Here is a 22998-nt window from a genome sequence, read left to right on the forward strand (position 1 = left end):
AAAACACTGAATACCATTTTCACACACGAGTGACTCCACATGCCATTTGAACATTTTAATAGTTCAGGTACGGAGCATTTGTGATGCAGATATTAGTAAAGAGTAATGTTTAATTAAACCTGGTTTGAAGATAAAGAGCTCAATACAACCTATAGTTTATAAGCCTTCCCCGGCCATAAGCTACTGCTCTACCTAATCCTCTTTCACATAACATTATTGCATCAGCACAGCTGAACATTTTTGCAGCATTTTATAAAATTAGCAAAAGAAATTAACTGTCCGTACTGTGGCAAATTGGATTTCCAAGTTATTGCCTTGTGATACAGCATACCCAGGCTGCCACCTACAGTACAGTGTGAGAGAGGAACAGTCTGCAACAACGCGGCTCAACATGTGTGGCTCTCCATTTTACACTCCACAGCCGTTCAAAACCTAATTGTCAAGGCTTTTCTCCTGCTAATATCCGTACAGGAAATTTGTTAAAATCCATTATTAAATAAAAACTGAAATAATTTGATTTTGGATCAAGACTGTTGAAGGATTAGCACATTTATTCTGCTCATTCCCTGAGCAGTTCCCAACGGAATTTGTAAATCATAGATAGTCAAAGCATAAATTGTTTGTTTTTAAATCCCAACCCAGTGCAAGTTGATTTGCTACGATAATTAATTAAAAAGCTCATCACTCAATACATATACAGTGCCTTAATAAATATACAGTGCCTTAATATAAAACATAGGCATGGAATATGGCAATTCCTTTTTTTTGTTTGTCGGATCAAATAAGGGAAATCTTAGCAGTTGCATCTGCCACATCTTTGAACAGCATCTTTCTGAAGAAACAGAAAAACCATTGTGAAAAAATACATCACCCGTTGTGAAAAAAGCAAAGACTTAACACAACACTATTTAGAAATGATCACTGAACTAAGGTGACAGCAGAAAACTGAAGGTGAAAGTTAAAAAACAACAAACGGAACCTTTATTTTGAAATACGCTTTTAACAACTCATAAAACACAACCAAATGATTTGATCCATTATGCTTTCTGATTTGACATGCCATAATTTCTCTTCTCACACTATGTGTGCACTTCCTACATATAAAAAAAATACTTTGAAACTTTGAAAAAAATAGGATAATAAATATACAATAAGACAATCGTTGCTTTGAGAATCATTCCACTGGTCTTTTACTTCTTCTCCTGAACAGTTTTGAGATGGAGGACTTTCTCTTATTTTTGGCTTTCTTTACTCCTGTTCACCAAAACAGAATAGTGTACATCAGGATGGTGCATTTCAAATTTGCAAATGTCATATAAAATAAAAATCATTTTATACATCACTTACCCAGATTTTGCATCATTTCATTCAACTGCTGATCCTCCTCCACTTCCCTGAAATTGATCAACATTTTACCAGTTTAAGCATTATATTTGCATATGGAGTTGTTTTATACAGTATATATATAAATATACCAGTATTGCTCTGCTGTAGTGATCTCTGCTGTCAACATTATTTATTTATTATTCTTTCGGACAATTCCACACAATACACCATTTTCTCTTGCAAATATTCATACATCATACTTTGTGTTGTCCGAAGGGAGACGGAAGAAGCCAAAGGCTTAAAATTATAAAAGAGGCCTCCTATTACCTCCGCCTGTCTTCATCCAAACCCTCCACGATTGCATTTCTGCCGTCCACAATCTCGAACAGTTTCTGCATCAACTTTGTCTCCTGCTGTTGATCCACTCTGGACTTTAAATGATCTGTGATTACAAGTTGAGAGATTTTAAGTGTTTGAAAAAGTCAGATGTAAAATGTAATGGAGCTGATGTTGTGAATAGAGTGATACTATGATATCTTACCTGGCTTCTCCATCAGCCTGCGAACTTCTTCCTCCACACCTGACTGCTGCTGCTCCAGCTCCTGAGTCCTGGCTCTGAAATATGCAATCATTAATAAAATTTCAAAATAAAAAGGAAAAGCTACATTTATTGCATATAGTTTAGCAAACATTATTGAACAAATACATTTGGATGGATATTTAATACGTTTTAATTGTCAGGTTAATTAAAAAATGCTGTTACGGCTCAAAGCAAAAGACAGAAGTGCAAACCTTTCTGGAGGTAAAGAACCAACATTGAGAGGAAACAGACAAATGGGTATAATGGATGACGGGCCATTACATACACTACTATATAGAACAAATGGTACTCACATGTATACAAGCTCTGACTCCTTTCTAATGTACATTTGCTTTTTGCGAATGAGGTTGAACCAGTCAACCATCAGCGGGTCCATCAATATGTCCGCCTCTCCCTCTGAAAAGACACAACGCCAATATGTGGGTATTATAAAATTGGGTGTAATGTAATAATATTCAGTAATGGTTGTGTAATGTATTGGCACTGATGTTGACATATTGGCTTAAGAGTCATGAATCAATCGGGATCAGTTGGTTTAAAGTATTCAACAACACTTATAATGCCTGTTGAGACTCTATAAATGGTCTTTGAAAATTGCATTTATTATCTGCTCTGAAATGTACCGTTCCTACATAATTCCACTAAATGATTCTGACTTGCCAGGAAATGAAATCCAGCAGGGAATAATTAAGCCTCAAAGAGTTGTCAGACGGCATTTCTTGGCTATGTGATGTTCTGATGTCAAATAACGCATAGATTGAACAGCTGTAGAATTGTTTTTTCTTTATTTCATATATATATATATATATTTGGATATTTTGATAAAAGGACATATTACCGAATCATATTTAGTACAGCAATCAAGAAGCCATCCCTCATCCAGAGCTAATTTAAATGTTCACCAAATCAACCTTTTTGTTTTTATATGACTATTAGTGAAAGAATAATACAATTGAGTGCAATTATAAATGAGGTTTATGGATCATTTGGCTGGTATGTAGCAGCAGGGTGCAGGATGACTCACCTCCTGGGACCATGTCAACACTTTACTCAAGCCAATTACACACAGCCCTGCAGCCTTAGGTGTAAATGATCTTAAATGTGACATGTTAACTTAATCTAAACATCGCTATCATATGTTGTTCAGCAGGACTAAAATTGTCTAAATCTATTGTATAGTTAACATTATTAGTCATCTGTTGCATATACTTCCGAATAGAACATAAGATTTGTCTTTATCTCACCTAAAAAGCCTTGGTCAATTTTATAATACACTGGGTTCAGTTTATTTTCTCTAATGTTACATTTTAGATAAAACAGCAAGTCAAACAACTATTTAGATAGTAGATTGCATAAGTCAGTTTGATGAATTGATAGTTAAACACACGCCCCAGCATCGGCATCTAGAATATAATTCCTTATCTAAATGCTAACCCCCTTCATTTGCTTAATATAACATAATATGCTAGTTTTAACACGCCACACAGAGTAGAATACATAAAGCACAAATTTGTCTTCGTCACAATGTAATAATGTGTTTTGCAAAAAATCCAGTAGGGATTAGATAGAAATGTATTTCTTTTTTACTTATTATTTTATTTTGACTGTTGGGACAGGGACGGCGGGACAGTCCACATCCTGCTATCACCATAAGAAACATGATTTTATTTTGAATTGAGTGCCAGGGTTTAGATTTTACCGCGCCAATATTCCAGTTGTGAAGTTGATGATCTCCTAGGTGGTGTGCAATTGATGTCAAATGTTGGCCAGGCGATTGTATGCTCAGGCTTCCTGGGTGGCACGGAGGAAATAGTAGGCAATCGACCAGAAAATATATATCACTATACCCAAGTCATGTTGACCTTGAGCAAAGCAATCAGGACCCCTACTCCCACTAACTCAAAAAAGAGAAGCAACATCCCTGTGGGCTGTGTGTGCCTCTCACCTCATTTGGCTGCAGAAACAGTAATAGAAATGGCAGTTAAATCCCCTGAACACACACACACACACACACACACAGGCGTGTAAATGTGTGTCCCGTGTGAAGCAACCAGGACACAACTCTGCATCAGAGATACTCTCAGTCAAGCTGCAGTGGAATTGTGCAAGTGGAAGCACAAGTGGAATTCAGTGGTTTGCACAAATACAATAAAATATCAACGTTTGAGGCGAGGTTATTCAATGCAATAGAGCAAAATTGACCACAGCATTGCCATCTTCTGCCTGAAAATACGACAATGGAGGAACTGTTTATTTTCTTAAATGCATATTGTTTCTGACATATCAACATTCAAATTGATGTATGGCACATCTAAAAACAAAGACAAGTTAAGATAGAGGGAAAAACGGGTTGAAGGCGGAGAATGACAGAGGGGTAAAAAGTACCTTCCTCACAGCCGCGTAGCTTCTGCTCCAGCTTCACACCCTCCTTCTCCAGCTGAGCCAAGTTTGACTCGATATCATTCAGTTCCCTCTCAATCTGCTCCACTGGAATGTGATAAGACTTCATCTGATAGGAAACAAAATAACTTAAAGAGTTACAGTCAAGTGTAGATAACTTTAATTAGAAAATTACGACTTCAGCCACTTAAACGTAAAGAAGGTCGTCCATTTTTTTTTTTTGCTGGGGAATGTAATGAAAGCATATTTGTAGAGCCTGTTAATTAATCTCTTAAGAGACTTAATGGAGGGAACTTACAGAGGGTGACCTCATTTCGGTCCTGGAGGCGTTGGTGGGTGACAAATACTTTCCCTTTTTAGCATCTAAGAGGTAGATAAAATAGGATTAGATAGTCCTTTCATGGCAGCTTTTCAGAAAAGCATTGTCACTTCAGATTTCTACCTGATTTATTTACAGTGGAAATTGACTGCTCATATATGTAATCAACAAGATGGCTGAGGCTCCGTATGTGTGGCTTTGATCCTGATATTTTTTTAACCAACCTGATGACTTTCCGTCATTGGCCGGAGCAGTGGGTGAAGAGCTAATAGATTCCACAGCTGGCCGTCTGGGTGGGGATTTCACAGACGAGCGACTCCCATTTTGAGCAGCTAAAATGAGGACAGGAAGGTTTAGAAGGCTATACATCGGCAGAAAGTTCAGTCCGCTGATGGCTTTTCCTGTTTTCTGCTTAAACAATTTAGCAAATTTTAACAATTTTGTTTAGTAATAACTAGCTGATCTTAGCATACCAACAAGATACTCACGTGATGTACGCGCTTAACTTAATGCTTTAAGAAGAATGCATCAAATAACAATGTGATAATGTGAAAGGTCAATGAAAAAGTCAAAGCGACCCTTTTTACACTCCTTGTAACTCATTTTTTTATAAACACTCAATTAATACAAATTCTCTACACTGGTTGACCAATGTGTCTTATTAAAGTGAACACAGGTGACTCACCCAGGTTTTCAGAGCTAAGCTGAGGTTTGTGGGGAGATACTTCTGTAAAGTGTGCGGGGTCAAACAGAGCAAAGCCAAGTGGAGGTGCTGCAGGTGTTGGCGCAGAGGGAGGCCTGGTTGTTCTGATGGACACGTTAGAAGAAGTTGTGGACATGAATTCAGCCTCACGTTGCTCATTAAAAGCTTCTGAATCCCTGTAAGAAAGACACAATCAACTATTTAATAAATGGTGTTACAGTATGGCCTTTATTTAAGATGCGGGGTCCAAAAGATTGAACATTAAAGAAAAAGATTGTCTCACCTTTCGTTTTATAAGGGGAAATGTGTAGAAAACAATGGAGGAAGCATCAGCAGGAAATAGAAATGGGAGAAGCTAGTCGTGTTAAGAGTAAGAAAAAAGCTCAGGCCTGGCACTCCTTGTTAGGATGGGGAACGGAGCGCGCGGCTGCCCGTCACCGTAAACAGAGACGAACGGAGCTTGGTGATTCTGCATTTGGAGAGTGAATAAGCTGAATGGTCAGGGATGTTTATTGACTTTTTAAATTTTTTTTTTACTAGGATTTTTTGTCCACCTGTGTGACTTTCCCACTTCCACCTAAGTGAGTTATGAGGCAATGATGTTATGATTATTTTGAAGACACTTACCTTAGACCAAACTTGTTTCTCAAAGGCTCCGCCTTTGATTGCCACTCGTAGACTGGATCTGCAGAACAAAAATGAATTAAGAAAAGAGTGAATGAAAATAAAAGCATGGAGGCAAAAGGAAAGCTTTTCACGTCTTCATCTGTTAAAAAAAAATGACTTCACCCATCTCAAAATCAGGGAACCATTAATACATTGACTTTTATTTGACATTTAGCAAATCAAGTGTGCGCTCGAAAGGAGTTCAAGTTTCTCCACACAGTAAACAAAAGACTCCCTCGACTTTTCTCTGCGTCTCACTGACCTGAATAGCTGCTTATGAGTGTGACTATAGTGGTTTGATTATCTAGTCAATCACAACAATCTTCACATGCACATCTCAACTAAAAGACCCAAATGATGAGACAAACTGCCTTTTACTGAACAACAATGTCAGTATATTCCGAATATAGGTGAGCTTTTGCTTCAAGAAAAGTTGGAGTTGGTGTCCATAGTCAATATGTCTTCCATATTATATTAGCAAACACAATAATTGCTTTCCATGATAGGAAGACTTCTATCAAATGCTAATTTGACTAAAACCAACTGTAATTGTGTTTCTGTCTGAAAAGAGTACTGACTGTCAGGATGTTGCAACCATGCATGCACGTCATCCACCCATAGAATAAATGACAGCTCAACTATGAAAGTTCATTACAAGTGTGAGAAAGAAATCAAAATGTCAGTATCCAACACTGAACTAATGTCAAGCTAAATGCACTGGCTGTATAAATGGGGCAAACCAAAAAAAAAAAAAAAAACTGACAAGAGGGCTTTTGTTTTCAATGAATGCATTCTGAGACAGAGAGAGAATCGGGGTGAGGGGGAGCTGGCTGGATGTCAAATAATGGATCAAGAACAACTGAAATGAGTTAAGCGGCGCTTGCCTTTGGCGGTTGTGTGTACAGTGGTTGGCCTTGTGTCGTCTCTGTTGATGGCCTTCAGACATGGCGCTTCCTTTTTGTTTGTCTGGCTGCTGGTGGGCTGTTCTGCCCAGTTTCCTGCTGGGCCTTGGCTGTATTTATCTTTTCTCACACCGGAGCCGTCAGCTGATCTTGGCTCATCTCCAAATCTGCAGAGAGAGAGAGAGAAATCCCTTCACCATCAGCCTTTAAGGGTGCACTATGTAACTTTGGGCGTGTCAGAGAAGTGATCATTTTCTAAAGGTATATTCTCATGAATGAATAAACAAACTTTCCTCATGGGAAAATGTGATCTTTGGAACACTTAGAATGCTACCTGAAAAGTTACTGATTCACTGTTGTTGTTTTTTTACAGCAGGAGGGCCAACAGTTTTGTTTCAAAAACTTATAGGTCTTACGTTTTGCTTCCCGGTGCCTCAAAATAATTTGTATTCATTCATGAGGATAGAATTATTCAATACTAATAATGACAGGTAGAGTAAATTTGTTTTATTAACTAACCGCAGGCTCCGCAAATGTAAACAAATCCACCTCCACTAAAACAGCATAGTGCAACTTTAATAGCAAAAGTGTTCACAAAACCGTACTGACAGTGGGAAACACTATGAAATATCTAAATATTGCAAAGAAGAAGAAGTACTATACAGAGTGCAACACTCACCGTCTCTCTGCTGATCGGATGGTGAACGGACGTTTGTTGTTGTTGTTGCAGTTTTCTTCGGCCAGTTTCTTGCAGATGCTTGTCCTTGCCTTGCTCTTCTCATCATCATCATCATCATCATCATCATCATTGGGACTCAAGCGTTTTAGGACGGCTGAGGCCTGCGTGACCGGCTGTGCAGCCTGGAAAAACCTCTGGCGGGCGGACTGGGTCTTCTGGGCTGAGGTGGTCCAGGTCTGGGTAAGTGGAGTAGGATGAACAGGCTTCACCACAGCATTCAGTGGGGCTGACAGCACAGAAGAGGGGCGTGGTGCAGGCTGGCTCTGGCTGGCACCGTTAATGAGTCGCCCAGCTGAACTGGCACTGGCGGGTCCATTTTTGAACCCATGCTCGGAGGAGGAGGAGGAGGAGGGCGGTGGTGATGGTTTGCAACCGTTCTGGTGGGCGTTACAAATAAAAGTGTCTGGATTCTTCCCAGGTTTGTAGCCTGCGCCTTGAAGCACGCTGGAGCATTCACTGCATTTGGTGGAAAAATTGATTGAGGGGGAAATTATTATTATTATTGCGATAAACACAGCACATGAAAGGAAGGTATCATCAAGGAATATAGATTCCCTAGGTTCGTACTTGAAACAGCTCCTGTGATAGAGCTTGCCTTCCACAAAGTGCCTCTGAACCAGATGGACATGACTCTTGCATGCCACACATTTGCTATTGAGAGTCCCGTTTTTGTTGGCATTTTCTGCCAGAACTGACACCTGTAAAAAAGAAAACAAACGCTGAAGTAATGCCCTATGCAAAAACCTTTCTGATCTTATTTCCATGTACGTAATAATCCAATGAAAGAGGGCCATTCCTCTTTCTTTTTAAATACAATCATACAAAAGGATGTGAACGCGGACATCATTTCAAATGTTTGATGACATAAGTGCTGACCTGGACAGCAACTCTGGCCAACTTGGGTGAGGTCTGAGCAGCGAGCGTGGAAGGTAGACGATTCTCAATGGCGGTTTTAGACACAAAGGTTTTGGCAACCACTGGGAGATTTTTCTTCTCTGATGGCTCCTCCTTGGAGCCCTCTGCTGGTCTCTTCACACCTCCCACTGAGGAAAAAGTAGAACTCTTTGAGCACAAATATCACATAAAAACAAGATATATTCAAGAAATAGCTCTTAGTTCAAGAAAATCTTATTGGTTAGGAGGGTTGACAGTCTCTAGGGATATTTGAAACCAGCATGTTCTCACTAGGAGGCCGTCCTTTGAAGTAGTTGTGGTACTGGGAGACGTAGGTTAGAATGCTCAGCCTGTCTGGGATCCTCAAAGCCACCATGTCTTCTGCATCCAACAAAGCTGGGATCCCCAATTTATCTTCTGCCACCTGAAAAGCCTTGACAGAAAAACAAAAAACAAATACAGTTTAACCAAATGCCTTTAACTTCTGCCAAGACAAAATGTAAAGGTGGAGTCAGTGATTCTGGTCAACTATTGTTGTTTGAATCACTTTGTCAAAATCAGTGAATATTTCTTTACAATCTACTAACCGTCTGTAAGTTTGTAAGTTTGCTGGGTAGAAAAATTCAGTGTTAATACAAAAGCCTAGGCTCTGTAAATGGCCATGTTGCTAGCCACAGTGGGCCCCTTCTGTTTACATACTCTTTGTTAACATACAGTTTACAGAGCCTAGGCTGTGTATTAACACTGGATTTTTTTGCACGCAGTTTATTTAGGTGGTTGATTATGAGGAGATAATCACAGATTTTGACAAAAAGAGATTTCCACAACAATCATTCTCCAAAATCGCTGACGCCACCTTTAAAAAGTGATTGTCTATGATGGACCATGTTAACACATCCAAAGCATTGTTGCCATATAAAAACATGTTATTCACTGATATGGGCGCAGTAATGTCAGCTCCTACAATTACAGCATGTGTAACAAAAAGTCACACAATACAATCTCCTTTAAATAGAAAGGCAGCAGTCAGTAGCTTTGCCCTGAAAGGTCTGAAAGGGCCTGAATAGTGAATAGCATGCTTCCTGTGAGCTTGTAGGGATAAAAAGAAGGATGGAGAGGGAAAAATATCAGGGCATTGTTTAAGATCAGCCTGGACATGCCCTTTAAGACTAGTTGTAAATGAAAAGCACTGAAAGCTGAAAAGTAATGCTGCTTTTGTAACAAACTCACAGGGACTATTTCTTATTTAACAACTAGTGAAAGAACCAACTATAAAGTAACATGACACTATTCATGAAATATAGAGGGGTGTGAATTACCGCACTGGTCGCGCTCTCATGTTTCACTATAGGGGGCATCTCCAACGGTTGATTAAAGCTATAGTGCATAACTTTTTCAGATAAATGAATGTCAGTTACATTCAAGCCATTGCCAAATGAGTTGACACAAAGTTGACTAAGCCTATCAGCTCCACAAAACTCTCTCTGTATTTCTCAGTATGGTAGTAAGTTTTCAAACTGATGTCGTCGCCCCCCCCTTGGAAAAATGGCACAGGAGCTCAAGAAGCGGCAATGGAAATGTTACAGTTGTTGATTCTACTAAGAACACACCTGGACATATAGAGCAGAAGGTAATAAATCCATGCAGGATCACCGCAGGCTCACCTCATGTGAATGCACCGATAGTGTTGTTGTAATTACTCAGAATTCCTCATGAGGGCAACAAAATGTACGCACTATAGCTTTAAAACTAAACCCTAATTTAAAAATAAACTTTTCTTGCCACACGTTGGGTTTAAAGTGCTTCTTTTTGTGTAACATTCATGTATGCTACAACACTGGCTTCAAGTGAACCTTCATGGTATAGAGGTCAAGTGGCAGATGACAGTAAGCCTCATTCAAAATGAATAGCGTGGACAGCCTCCCCCCTTGAGCTCAGGTTTTGTTGCTGACACTGCCAGGATCATCCAAGACAAGCAGGAAGTCATACGGAGTGCACACTACTGTAGCACTCTGCAGGGTGTGTAATCCTCAAGAGGAAGCTGGGTAAAATGGAAGAAGACTAAATAATGGAAGGGGGTCCTGGCTGAGGCTGCCTGGGGTCATGTAGCGGTTTACAAAATAAATGAGGTCAAGTGGACAGAGGCAGAGGCAGAGAACGCATTCGGAATTCTTGAGTTTGAGAGAAGTTCATAAATCTGGTAGCGGTGGCTTCTGCTCGAACTGCATGTGATGTTAAAATGTTGAAACAGCTAAGAAATATTGAACCAATCTGCCAAATAAATGCCAAGAGCAAGAATAAATACTGTGTGTTTGTTGTCGGATGTGCCCTCAGTATGTTTGGGGTTAATGAAGGGGATGTTTTATGATACATCAAGTCATGTGTGGCTTCGGATATGAAGTCAGCTCCACTTAATATAACAAAGGGTTCAACAGCAACTTGACATCTTACCAGTCTGTTGTTCTCAAACACATCCTCCTTTCTGAGTGAGTCATAGTCTCTGGGAAAAACAGGAATACAATGGGGGGAGAGAGAGAGAGAGCGAGAGAGAGAGAGAGAAGTTAGACATGTACAGTAGGTGAAAACATCTTAGGATCAGGACTCTGAGTTCAACTAGGCTATATGATGGCATATCTTTCTTATGGGTTTCAAGATAACATGTAGCCTATTACAGCAGGTCATAGGCCTACACCCTTAACTAAACTAAAAGCAACACACAAAATAAAATACATGTAATAAGATTAGAAAATAACATTTGAAATTCATTTAAGGTCAATAGTACCAGAGACATATATTAACCCTCGTAGAAAACTAAATAATTGCAATGTATTACTTTTGTCACAACTAGTAGCCTAGTTAAAGTAGGCTGTGCCAAACTCAGGCTGATTTTTTATTTTTATTTTTATTCAAAGTGAAATACTTACATGAGGTCGGGTCTGTACTTGTGTATGAGCGCACAAAAAGCCATTCCGTTCTTGAATGAAGTCGTCATGTTGGTGATGGCCACATCTCGGTAACCGTCACAATGCGTTTTACACCACTGCTCCAAAGCCTTGATAGCAGCCATGCTTCCAGCGCGACACACAGACACACACCGTACTGACGAAGTGAAGTGTGCAACAGGCAGGCAGAGGGGTTTCAGCGTGGAGGAGCCGGAGGAAAGAGAGATAAACTAAACAAAGTGTGTGTTCAGGATTTGGCCGTGAACTGCAGTGCTGCAGCTGCGTCCTGTTTCCTTCGTTTACCTGAATGAACGCCGAGGCACAGAGTAGGTCCTAGTAGCCTATTGGACACGAGCTGCGTGCTGCTGGTGTGTGCTTCTGCGCTCATTACACTAATTGACCCCGACTGCTGATTCGTCATTCACAACTGTTGAATACAACACAGCCAGAAAGAAAAGGTAGGCTAAATCAAACTTTTTCTAATATTTCAAGTTTAGCTGTCAATCCCAGACAGAGAAGGTTTATTTATGTTAGCTGAAAGTGCGCAGAAAGAGATCCCAATCGAAATATCAAAGTGATTCTGAACTGTAAGCTATGAAGCTACATTATTTTAATTAATGCAGCGTCGTTCATTTAGTAGGCTGATCAATGTGGTTATATTTTTGGAGCCTACACTGCCTTCAAATATACCGGTATATGTTTGTGATCCTGCACCAACAAGAGTGACAGATGCTGGGTATGTCATTGAAGGATGTCCCTATGAAATGTCAAAGGATGTTAACAACACAGAGAGCCCAACAGTAGGGTGAACAGTGACAGTAGTAGGCTATGTGAAAACACAAACCTCAAATGTGACCTTAAAACAAAATGTATTTGCTTCTGAACACCTTCTAAATACTCACAGATTACTTTTGCCATCTGGATTTGAGAAATGAAATGCTAGTTATACAGTTTCCATTTCCTTTTCTTCTATTAGGTTTTCATTGGCTACATACTAGCCTATGTCAGGGGTGGATTACTGCACGGGCACACCGGGCACAGACCCAGGGGCCCAAGGGGGCCCTTAGTCAGAGATACTGATAGTAATGTTTCATGTCGCATAGTCAAAGAGCTCATTCACTCTTGTCAATAACAGGGTCCAAAAAGGAATAGCCTATATAAGGATATACTCATTAAATTTAACAAAATAGAATCATGGGCCCCTCAGGGGCAGAAATACAAAAGCAAGTTAAAAACAACAGCATTAGTATCTCTGTCTAGGGTCTCCATGAGGCGCCTTGAAGGCTAAATTGTTCATGAAAAGTAGCTATCCACCCTTTATCTGTTGAAATGGGCCCCTCCATCATAGAACATGGGTCTGCAGACCAATCTACTGTACTGTTTTTACAGTTGCAGAGTAAAGAGTGCTCCCTGTTTAAGAACAATCTGAAAAATAATGTTCCTTCTGCATCCCAGGATTTGATATAGTCTCTTACATTTCCTCTCAAAGTGCACCAGATCGATGCATTTTACTTTAAAAAGGTTAAAAAAAAGCATGTAGGTTATGTTGACATTTTCAATCATATTATTTCACTAGTTGTTTAAAAAAACCTAACTTTGGGTCTGCAGTAAAGGAGGAATGTGCTGTATGGTTTTCTTAAGTAATTAAACACAAGATTTCAGCAAGAGTATCGAGGTCAGCATGCAGTATGAGAACCAAGAACAAAATCTGTGACATGCATTTTTCCTATTTAACCACGGCCATATTTGAGTGGGGGGCCTAATTGGGGCCTAATTGAGGCCAACTATTGTCATATAAAGATTCTGACCTAATAAGCTGATATAATGGTGTCCCATAAAAAAAACTCATTGGAAAACTTAACTTGATTTCTCAGTAACTTTCACAAAGTAAACTGTATAGTTATACTCATAAAGGGTGTTCGTAAAATGTGAGTCGTTCCAACTGAAAAAGAACACAAAATAACTAGAGAAAACTTCCAAAAGTGCTTCTCTGACACATTTTGAAAAGAAGCGTCAAATTTTACCATGGCGGCTCATCAGTGAGTGTCCGAACCCTCTGACCTGGGAAATGTAATTAGTGTGAGAGTCCTTGAAATGCGAGCGGCCCACACTGCCCTAATTCACTGTAGACATACATTGTTTATTTATCACAAACAAAGGGTCGCCACAAACACTGCATGAAAGGTTTTGCTATGGTCCACACTACAAAGATGATATGTGTGGTTGCAGTAAAAAAAAGGAAATTCTTAGTTGGATCTTAGAAACACATACTGTGTCTGTACGTACAGGTGTGTTGCCTTGTTTGAACTCTCATCTGTCCTGTCTGAGGACATCTTCATGTCCAGAAGGGGGCAGCGTCACTCTACACTGTTAGAAGACTATCTCACCACTCTGAACTTGTTGTCAGATAATCTATTGCATTCGAAAATAGTATGATTTCTGCAGAAGTAGAAATAATTTCCATATTCACTGTTGTGTTTTAACGTGTGGAAATCCCTATTCATTCACTCTCATATTGCTTAGTCTAGATGGCTTTCATAAACTGAATTTAGTGAAAGTCGGTTGGACCAAAACCAGATTAAAAATGTTTTTAGAAAAAGTTAAGTAGTTAAACATTTTTACATTTTATGACTTTGTCATTTACCACATCTGTGAAAAAATATTATTTATTTTTTATATTAGCGATCATTTTCCATTTCCTTATTGTTTAACTTCAAACAATCTTCAAATTATCAAATTTGTATCGCTATCATCGAAAACAAAATAACCATGCATGCTAAGACTTTGATTCATGTAGTTTTAAAAAACATAGACATGCATCATCTTAATAGACTCACAATGTGTGATTTCATTTTGCAGCTATTTCCTATTTCCATTGTTTCCTGTGAGGACGTGTGGCGGCATGCAGACATCCTGACTGTCTGTGGGCCAGAGACATCGAGGTCAGGGATGAGCTCGTCATTAAATAAATCAGGTAGAAATCATTTGATTGCAATTTGTATCCCATTTCAGTTGTGCCCCTTTTAAACTGATATGATAAGGTATCAGCATTTGTCATTTGCCACATTATGTTCCAGTTTAGCTGACAACCTAAAAAACCTTTATAATGAAGCATGTTCAGAATATAACGAAACACAAACAGCACATGCATGTATGAAATGTTAGTATTAGTAGTTATCAGTAACTCAAATAATGTAGGATACAGGAAATATTTACAGTTTTACATTGTTATCAAAATAGACAAAACAGTGCTACAGAACTTAAGATAAATTGCTTGAATAGAAACACAGAGAACTTTTTTTTAAGTTGCATTTTAGTAATAAGATTTTAAAAAAATTAAATAGTGACCAGAATAACACATTTTTATAATTTCATAGAAAATGACTTACATTTTATTCTGTAGGAAACTATTTAATTAAAGATGGTTAAACAATCCCTAAAAAGGTTGAAAAAAGTTTGTGCAGGCATATTAATAGAATACACAGTTTTTGCGTTGTTATGATTACCTATCTGTACAAACAGGAAAAGGGGGAAAAAGATCAATCATTCGAGGATGGCATCAGCTTCCTGTGTTTGTGATTGTGTGTCGCTTCCTCCTCCTGACATGTTTATAGTGGATCCGTGGATCTCGGCTTGGTGCTCTCTGGCTTTGGCCCTCAGCTTGGCGATGCTGCAGGAGCGCAGTTGGTCTGAACTCGGCCCCTCCAACCTCTCCCACTTCCCGCTACTCACGCTCAATGCAGCAGCAGCACTCGGTACTTTTGTCCATGGATTGTTTTCCCAGTGCTCGCCGTCAGAGCTTTCTGTCTGCTGTTTCAAACTCCTGCTCGCTCCTTTCTCCATGTCACCACCATTGTCCGTGTTTACGTAGGGCCCTCCGAGCTGGCCCTGCAGTTTCAGCTGTCGCCTCATCTTGGCACGGCGGTTTTGAAACCAAACCTGGGGAACGAATGAAGCAAAACTAAATATAAACATAGAGATGAAAAAATTTTCTTAAAATATATAAATACTCCTTTTAAATACTCCTTTTACAATGGTTACAAAACGTTTACAAAATATCTTGTTAAATAGTTTTTAATACACATTTTTCTAGTTTTTGTTAGCCCTTTATTAAAGAATGCCGTATTTCCATGTGAACTTATCAACAAGTTCAAATGTTGCCATAGTGGAGCGCCATGGTAGCGGAGTGGTTACTGTACATACCACATACAGTAAATGCATTTACGCTGGTTGGATTCCAGCTATCCATTAAAGAAGGCACATTTCTTTGCCATAGTCATTCTGCCTGTTGACGCTAGCCGTAAAGATATCCTGTTGTAATGCCAATCCAATGCAATCACACTACAAACAACTTCAGAAGGCAGTGCACTTTATTTGACTTACTCAAACTGCTGAGGCCTCATATGGAATAAGGACTCACGACTTTGGCCCAATAGAGAGGTATACAGTAAATAACTAATCTCCTCACGGTCACAAAGACAAGAAGGAACAAATAGGAAACCAATGTCCAAATTTTCATAATGTTTCAAATTGGAACCTATTCAACCTTTATCATATTTATTTATATTGATATAAACAAAACAATAGAAATCTGCAAACAAGTCTGTAGGGCTAACTTCATGTCCACACTGTACAGAGAGATTAGTATCAGTTGAATGAGTGTGAAGAGAATATTTCCAGGAGGATTTCCGTGTGCCAATTACCTGTACCCTGGCCTCAATGAGGTCCAGTCTGACGGCCAGGGCTTCCCTCATGAAGATGTCTGGGTAGTGGGTGGTCTCGAAGGCCTTCTCCAGCTCCTCCAGCTGCCAGCTGCTGTAGTTGGCCCGTGCGCGACGCTGCTTCACTGGCCTCTGTTCATCTGGAAAAGCACAACAGCGCGAGCACCAATTACACACAATCGCCAACGGGTGACAACGAACTAATGGCTCTAGATTGGATAATTAGCACGGCGATCATTAGGCCCCACTTTATTATAACACTCTTTGGATAATTGATTGTTAGTTACGAGTGTTAAATATTTTGTAAATATTTACACTGCGATCAGATGGCAGCTCACTGATTTGTCTTTTAGAGACAGTGGTTAAGTGGTGCCAGTTTGGCTGCAGACAGTGCACTACTTGCACACAAGTCCTGTATCATTCAATCAATCCCCTTTATTTTGGCCAAAGCGGACGTGATTTGAACTCACCTATGCCCTCTGCGAGAGCCCCAATCCCAACCGCCTGTGTGGCCAGCAGCAGAGCTTCCTTGCATGGCTCTGGTTGCAGATAATTCCTTAAGGATTCGTAGGTGATAAAGGGCCCCGGGATCAGGATCTGAGGTTGGGAGCCTAGCCTGGCCGGGAATGCTGGGAAAAAGTGAGTGGCGGGCGAATGGAAAACTGCAGGCAGGAGAGTAGATACTAGATGCCTTGGGCCAAACATGTCCAAGCTATAAAGAGTCCAATACTAAGTATCAGTCCGCTTAAAAAAGAGGCCAGGTTGACTCCTTACAGGGATGATGCTGCTAGTGGAGTGGTGGAATGCATCCCCCCTCATATAGTGAAAAATAATAGAAATATGGTTTTGGTTGTCCAAAAGATGTATCCGGTTGGTTGTTTAGAGCTGCTGTGTGTGGCTGAGGTGAGCGCAGGTTTGAAGGTGTTGCCTAGAGAGTAAAGGTAAGACTTAAGGAGTGGAGGAGGTCTCACTCTCACCTTAGCTTTCTACTCTTCTCCTCCAATCCTCTGCCCCCCCCCTTCTTTCCCAGTCATGTGACCCTCAAACAGACGGCAGGGCTTGGTTTGAAGAACGGAGGTGAGATTATCAGAACTACTCACCATTACTTTACCCAACCACGTGTTCAACAATCTATGTCTTGATGGTGAGAAAGAAAGAGAGATTCCCCTGAACTTTCCTCTATCTATCTAACCTGAGACAAGTTTCAACGTCTCTGGCTTCTAAAATTTCAAACAGTGAGATTGAGAGGAGCTCAGTGCGTGAAATCTCAGTTTTGAACACGCTATCACTTTACAGGTGAAGAAATAACTACAAAAAGGACATTAACGAAACACAAGTTCATCAGTCTTGTTGGGTACAAAAACAAGTAAAATGGCAGCAGACCCTGAACAGCAGGGCTCAGGTAAAAACACTCTTCTTAACACCAAAGTGAAAAACTTGAAAACTCAAATTCAATTGCATCATACCTTGTGGTGGGCATATACTGTATACCATACCTGTTGGTGATGACATAAACACTGAATATTTGTATTGCAAGACTAGTGCCTTTTCTCACATTTGGAAAACATTTTAAACACATTTACAAAAAGATTCCCATATAAAATGCAATACACTTCATATTTGAAAATCTATAACTGAAATAAATGTTTAATTAAAAGGTCAAGACAGAGCAAATCCTGCAAATAGATGAGCGCAAGAAATTTCCCTCGATTATTGTATTATTGTAACATTTCATTCAAGTCACAGAGCTAAGCATCAATTTCTTTGTAGGAAGATAATTATTGCCAAGCGATGTTTGGAAAACCCAGAAAGTCTGGTAACAGCAGTTACCTCTACTCTGAAAGGATTTCCAGATTCCTCAAACCCTCTCCTTAACATCTGGATGAAAATATCTGGATTCTGCACTCAAAAATAAAAATTAGTATTGACCACCATCTTTGGTTGAATTCGGATATAGAATTGCAGTTTTAATTTTTTTTGTTGATATAATGATCCAGATGATCTGATGTGGTCTGAAATCTGGTTAATTACCTACTTGGTTTTTCAGATGGATTTTTATTTATTATATCGTGTGTTTGTTAATAACTGATATACCGCAATAAGTGGTTGTGTGATATTCTTATCATCGTTGTGAGGAATGCACAGTAGTCAAAGTGTGATCAAACACTCCCAGGATTTTTCCATCTCGGATCGGATCAAAGCGTACACATCAACACATTAGGAGCCAAGACAGGGAGAGTATTAACACCTTTTTTCATGAGCAATGCAGCTGTACTGTAGCTTATAGTGTTGATGGATCTCTGATGAGATGATCGCCAGCACCGTCTATGTGAATTAAACACAGGTGTGTCAATTAATCCAGAAGATACATATCACCCTATAGCAACACATCCTGCTAACTGCTCATCAGCTCAGACTGTGGTGGTGAGAACATTGAGCTGTCAGCGATGTCACCGCTGTACTGACGAGGCTGAGGAGGCTTTGATCAGCCCTGGAACCTTCTGCAGGAGACAGCAGCTGGTCAGAGCTTGAAGGTGAGTCACAGAATGGTCCATCCTTCTGCAAGCAGCAAGGACTGAAGCTCCCCTCCTCACCTGTGGCCCTTTCATCTGCACCTGTTCAAACACTAAAATTAATGCCTTAGTGAAGGGAGCCGATAAAAAAGGTCAGAATAAGGGTCTGACTGATTTGGATTTGTTTATAAAAGCTCATGTTGAGACTTCAAGCGGGTATTCGTCTTTTTTTTTTTTTTTTTTTTTTTTAAAGATATTTTTTGGGCATTTTTATGCTTTATTGATAGTGCAGAGAGACAGAGGTGAAATGGGGCAGAGAGGGGAGTGACATGCAGAGAACGACCGCGGGTGGGAATCGAACCCGGGTCTGCTGCTGGGCCCGGCCCGGGAGGGGGACGCCTTACCAACTGAGCTAAAGGCGCCCCGCGGGTATTCGTCTTTAAAAAAAAAAAAAAGGTGTTGTCAAAATAATTTTCTTTTTAAATCACAAAAGTATATTAACAAAAAAAATAAAAAATAAAATAAAAGATGGAAAAAAGGAAAAGAAACGACTTAGCAGCTTTACCAACACGAAGCGAACTTTGCCAACAAAACATTTTCAACATTAGCATTGCCTAAGGTAGCCATATCCCATCCAAATAAGGACCTTTTAAATACACATTACAATTCACATATTGAATTGATAATATAAATAATTCGATCTTTCCATTACTTGAATGTGTAGTCAGACAGGACCACCTTAAATAGTTGACGACTCAGCCAGCCAATTAAAAACAACTTCTATTGCCTCAGTCAGTGCATGTGTAATTAACGGAGGGAATGGACAGACGGAGGTTTAAAGAAATCATTTCTCTTGGTTTCAAGTTCTGCGGGGGGAAAGCAAAATAGATTAAAAGTGTCTAGTCTGAGCTGTGACTAAATAAACACTGTGTGTGGTGGGACTGACGACTGAATAGCCATCTCCGTTTGTCCCTGGCACACAGGTAGTTACAGGGATTTCTAGTCTGTTTGAAAGTAGAGCCGCTTCTCCCCCCCCTCAAACTTCTGTGTTTGTCTTTGCCTGGGTCCTTTAATGCCTATTGATCCGGATAATCAGGGACAAAATTGGTGAAAAACCTGTGGGGGAGGTTCTGACAGTGGCTGCTCGAAAGAACTTCTTGTGGATAATTGAAGGAGGCATTAAGACAACAATAGTAATGGCTAATGCCAGGTCTTATTGGTCTCTCAGGTATGTCGAGCCGCCTGAATGACAAGGCAACACTGGAGATCCACAGCCAAAATGGCAATCATCGAATCATTAGCAGCAGACCCTCAACTGCAGGGACAGAATGTGCATTATCCATGGATTTAGCCAGCCACCAATGGGATGCCCTTCAGATAGATTTAGCTTGAAAGGGACTTGTTTCAGCTTGCATCATTCTATTATTGCAAAATAGAGGGAGAGGGGCGTATGAGATACTCCTCAAATGTGTAATTTGGCTCTTAGATGATGTATTACTTCTCAAAATTAAAAACATTTGAAGGTTAGGTCAGCGAATTTGGAGAAAGATTGTCAAAATCACTTTTTGTTAAATTCAGTGAATATCTCTCCAAATGATCCACTACATGTAGGCCTACATACTTTGTAAACTGGCATGTTGCTAGCTACGGCGGGCCCCCTATGTTTACACACCCTTTGTTTACAGAGCCTAGCCTATTAACACTTGATTATTTTGGCCACTTGGCGGCAGTGGAAGCAAGCTGTGACCACAACATTGACATATCGCTTATTAAGTTCTGGTTAGCAGTTGCTTATTTATACATCAAGCAAGAATAAAGCACCATTATCACTAATTTGGAGTCCTGTTTGTTTCCACATGATGGATACAATACAAATGTATTGCTAATGTTTCAAATATACAAGTAAGTCATTAGATAACTTCTCATACGGTTACTCAAGCATATGTGACAATTTAGAAATCTTTCCATCGAATGGAATTAGCAGAAAAACTCTCAAATAGTTGAATTCTGAATGAAATTATGTGGGCTATTTACCACCTCTCCTAATCGACAGACATGGCTGAAGTGGATCGACTATCACACTGTGCCCTCAGTGTGATGAGATACAATCTAACATAATGGAGATCGTGAACACTGCACACTATTATTCTTTCTCCTCCACTACAGTGGCACTTTAGTTCATAAAAGCAAGAGTTCCGCCAAATGTCACGCGAAGATGGATGATTATCGTCGGCTCCGCGGTCATGGGAATATATCTATCTGGTGTAATTTGCAGCCTGGAACGGCAATGAGCACAGATAAGATCAATATTTAATGAAAGTTTAAGTGAAGCTTAAGGGTTGTCACTTACGCCTCCGCTGTTAATGACATGTCACATTATCATACTTATCAGATTGGGTCAATCTTTACTGCAAATTACTGGCTTCATTTCTTTTTCATTCATTACAAATGTTGAATAATTTCAGTCGTCCACCTCTATGCAAACACTCCTAGAAAGTATTTCCAGGATTCTTGAATATGTATTTTAGTGTCAACTGCCCTGCACAAACTTCAAACTTTAAATCTATTAATGGGAGGCTGCTGGATTGGCATAATTCAATCAACACTCCCTAAAATGTGTTTGTAACTTGGGAAGAAAAGTGTATTTCACGGCTGAGGAAGCCCCTATGCGTGGTGGTGCCTCACTCTGCCCTGGTAATAGTATCCCCACAGTGAGCTGGGCTGATTGTTTTAGTCCTGGATCACTGGCCATGGGATAAAACCTGAGAGCCCAAGCCTGCTTTTCATGTCAAAACCTTCAAGGGAAAGCGGCCACAATCCAAGAGCAATCACACTTGAGACATCAAAGTGCCCGGGAGAAGAGAGGCGAGAGACGGTCCACATTTTTTTTCCACGCAGGGCCAAGTGCAACTCATGCGTGGAGCAAGAGGAGATGATCTAAGCCCAGGGTGCCATTGAGAGGAAGACGGAGAGCGGACAGATGTGCGTGGGCAGGTAGCGGCACATCATGCAGGGCCCCTCCTGTTAGCTGAGAAGAGACACAGAGAAGCCTTGGCCGCTCGCATTCCTGTTGCTCGCTGCTGCAGCTCATTCACTGTCCACTTTCACATGGGCATGGACAGGAGGACACAATGATAAAAGCATGTGTCTGCACTTTGAAGCCATATTTCCCAATCTGATGAAGTATAAATCAAACCTGGCCTTTATATAAGTCACAGAGGAACCAATACACTATGTACACTATTCAATTCTTATGATGTGGTCTTAAGGTTTTTTCAGTAATTATCGGAATGTTATTTAACTAAATTTAAGAGACAATTGTATCTAATGTTTCAATGGTTTTGGCTCGTTTTTTAAATCAGCTTGTGGGCCTTTACTTGCTTTTACTTTGCATTGTCTTGTTTGACTCAATGTTATTGTATGAGGGCCATCCCTAAATGATCTCTCAAGTATAAATAAAGGTTAAATGAAAAATACTGCTTACATAGTTTTAGGTAAAAGTGGTAGGAAATACCAAAATATATTAGGACAATCTAGTCTTCCAGCTAAGTTTAACTTCTACTTCATATACAGTTTTTAGTGCATTGGCAGCAACACAAATGTGTATTTATATATTGGTATGTGTACATGTCTTTGTTATCATTTGCGAAGTATTAGACCATTTTAACAAATGTTTCTCTAGCAAGTATTTAAATTAAGCCAAGTTTAGAAGGTAAGACTGACATGTCTCAAACATGGCAAGAAGCCCCACATTGCTTTTTGTAAGGGTTCGCAAGCCAAAAAGCTTGGGAACCACAGATTTGATCTTCAACAATGTATTGTATTTTAACAACACAACAAGAACACATGTATTTTAAAAATAAAAAAATAAAATAACAGGGTCAAATAAATGTAGAGGACATTTAAGTATGAACTTGAGTGGAGTAGAAGTATGAAGTAGCATAAAAAAGAAATACCTCAAAACTGTATTTTGAGTAAATGTACTTTGTTACTTTTCATGCCCATGGTTACTTAAAATAATATGTACTATGATATGAAGATATGTTATTACCACTAAGCAAAAATGTTCAACATGTACACATTACCAGCTTGCTTTTAGCAGCTGCATTTGAGGGCATCCAGGCTGGTATGATGAATAAAGGCAGAGGGTTGTTAACTTGTCAGTGCTCCGTCAGACTATTCAGCAGCAGGGCCGGTCCCCCCACCACTTCCTCGTTAGCTGTCATTCATCTCTGTTCCGCATCACTGCTGCCCAGCCAGTAGGATGCTGGC

General features: G+C 39.8%; 2 protein-coding genes across 2 annotated transcripts; both read right to left on the reverse strand.

Moving 5' to 3' along the window:
* Positions 1 to 952: 952 nt before the first annotated feature.
* micall2a (mical-like 2a) lies at positions 953 to 11617 on the reverse strand (the record flags this gene model as incomplete). The annotated part of the gene is made up of 16 exons (XM_080044027.1): positions 953 to 1254; positions 1348 to 1394; positions 1654 to 1768; positions 1868 to 1941; positions 2221 to 2323; positions 4313 to 4436; positions 4626 to 4690; positions 4871 to 4978; positions 5332 to 5525; positions 5977 to 6034; positions 6900 to 7084; positions 7597 to 8354; positions 8533 to 8699; positions 8842 to 8983; positions 11002 to 11050; positions 11475 to 11617. The coding sequence occupies 16 exons, from the start codon at positions 11615 to 11617 to the stop codon at positions 1175 to 1177; spliced, it is 2412 nt and encodes an 803-aa protein (XP_079900153.1). The 3' UTR covers positions 953 to 1174.
* Positions 11618 to 15035: 3418 nt separating this feature from the next.
* Positions 15036 to 16918, reverse strand: LOC307263009 (uncharacterized protein; the record flags this gene model as incomplete). The annotated part of the gene is made up of 3 exons (XM_080044028.1): positions 15036 to 15431; positions 16196 to 16353; positions 16684 to 16918. 3 exons carry the CDS (start codon positions 16916 to 16918, stop codon positions 15036 to 15038), a joined length of 789 nt encoding a protein of 262 aa, XP_079900154.1.
* Positions 16919 to 22998: the final 6080 nt, after the last annotated feature.

This window comes from Ammodytes marinus, assembly GCF_949987685.1.
Source record: "Ammodytes marinus genome assembly, chromosome: 16".
Lineage (NCBI taxonomy): Eukaryota > Metazoa > Chordata > Actinopteri > Uranoscopiformes > Ammodytidae > Ammodytes > Ammodytes marinus.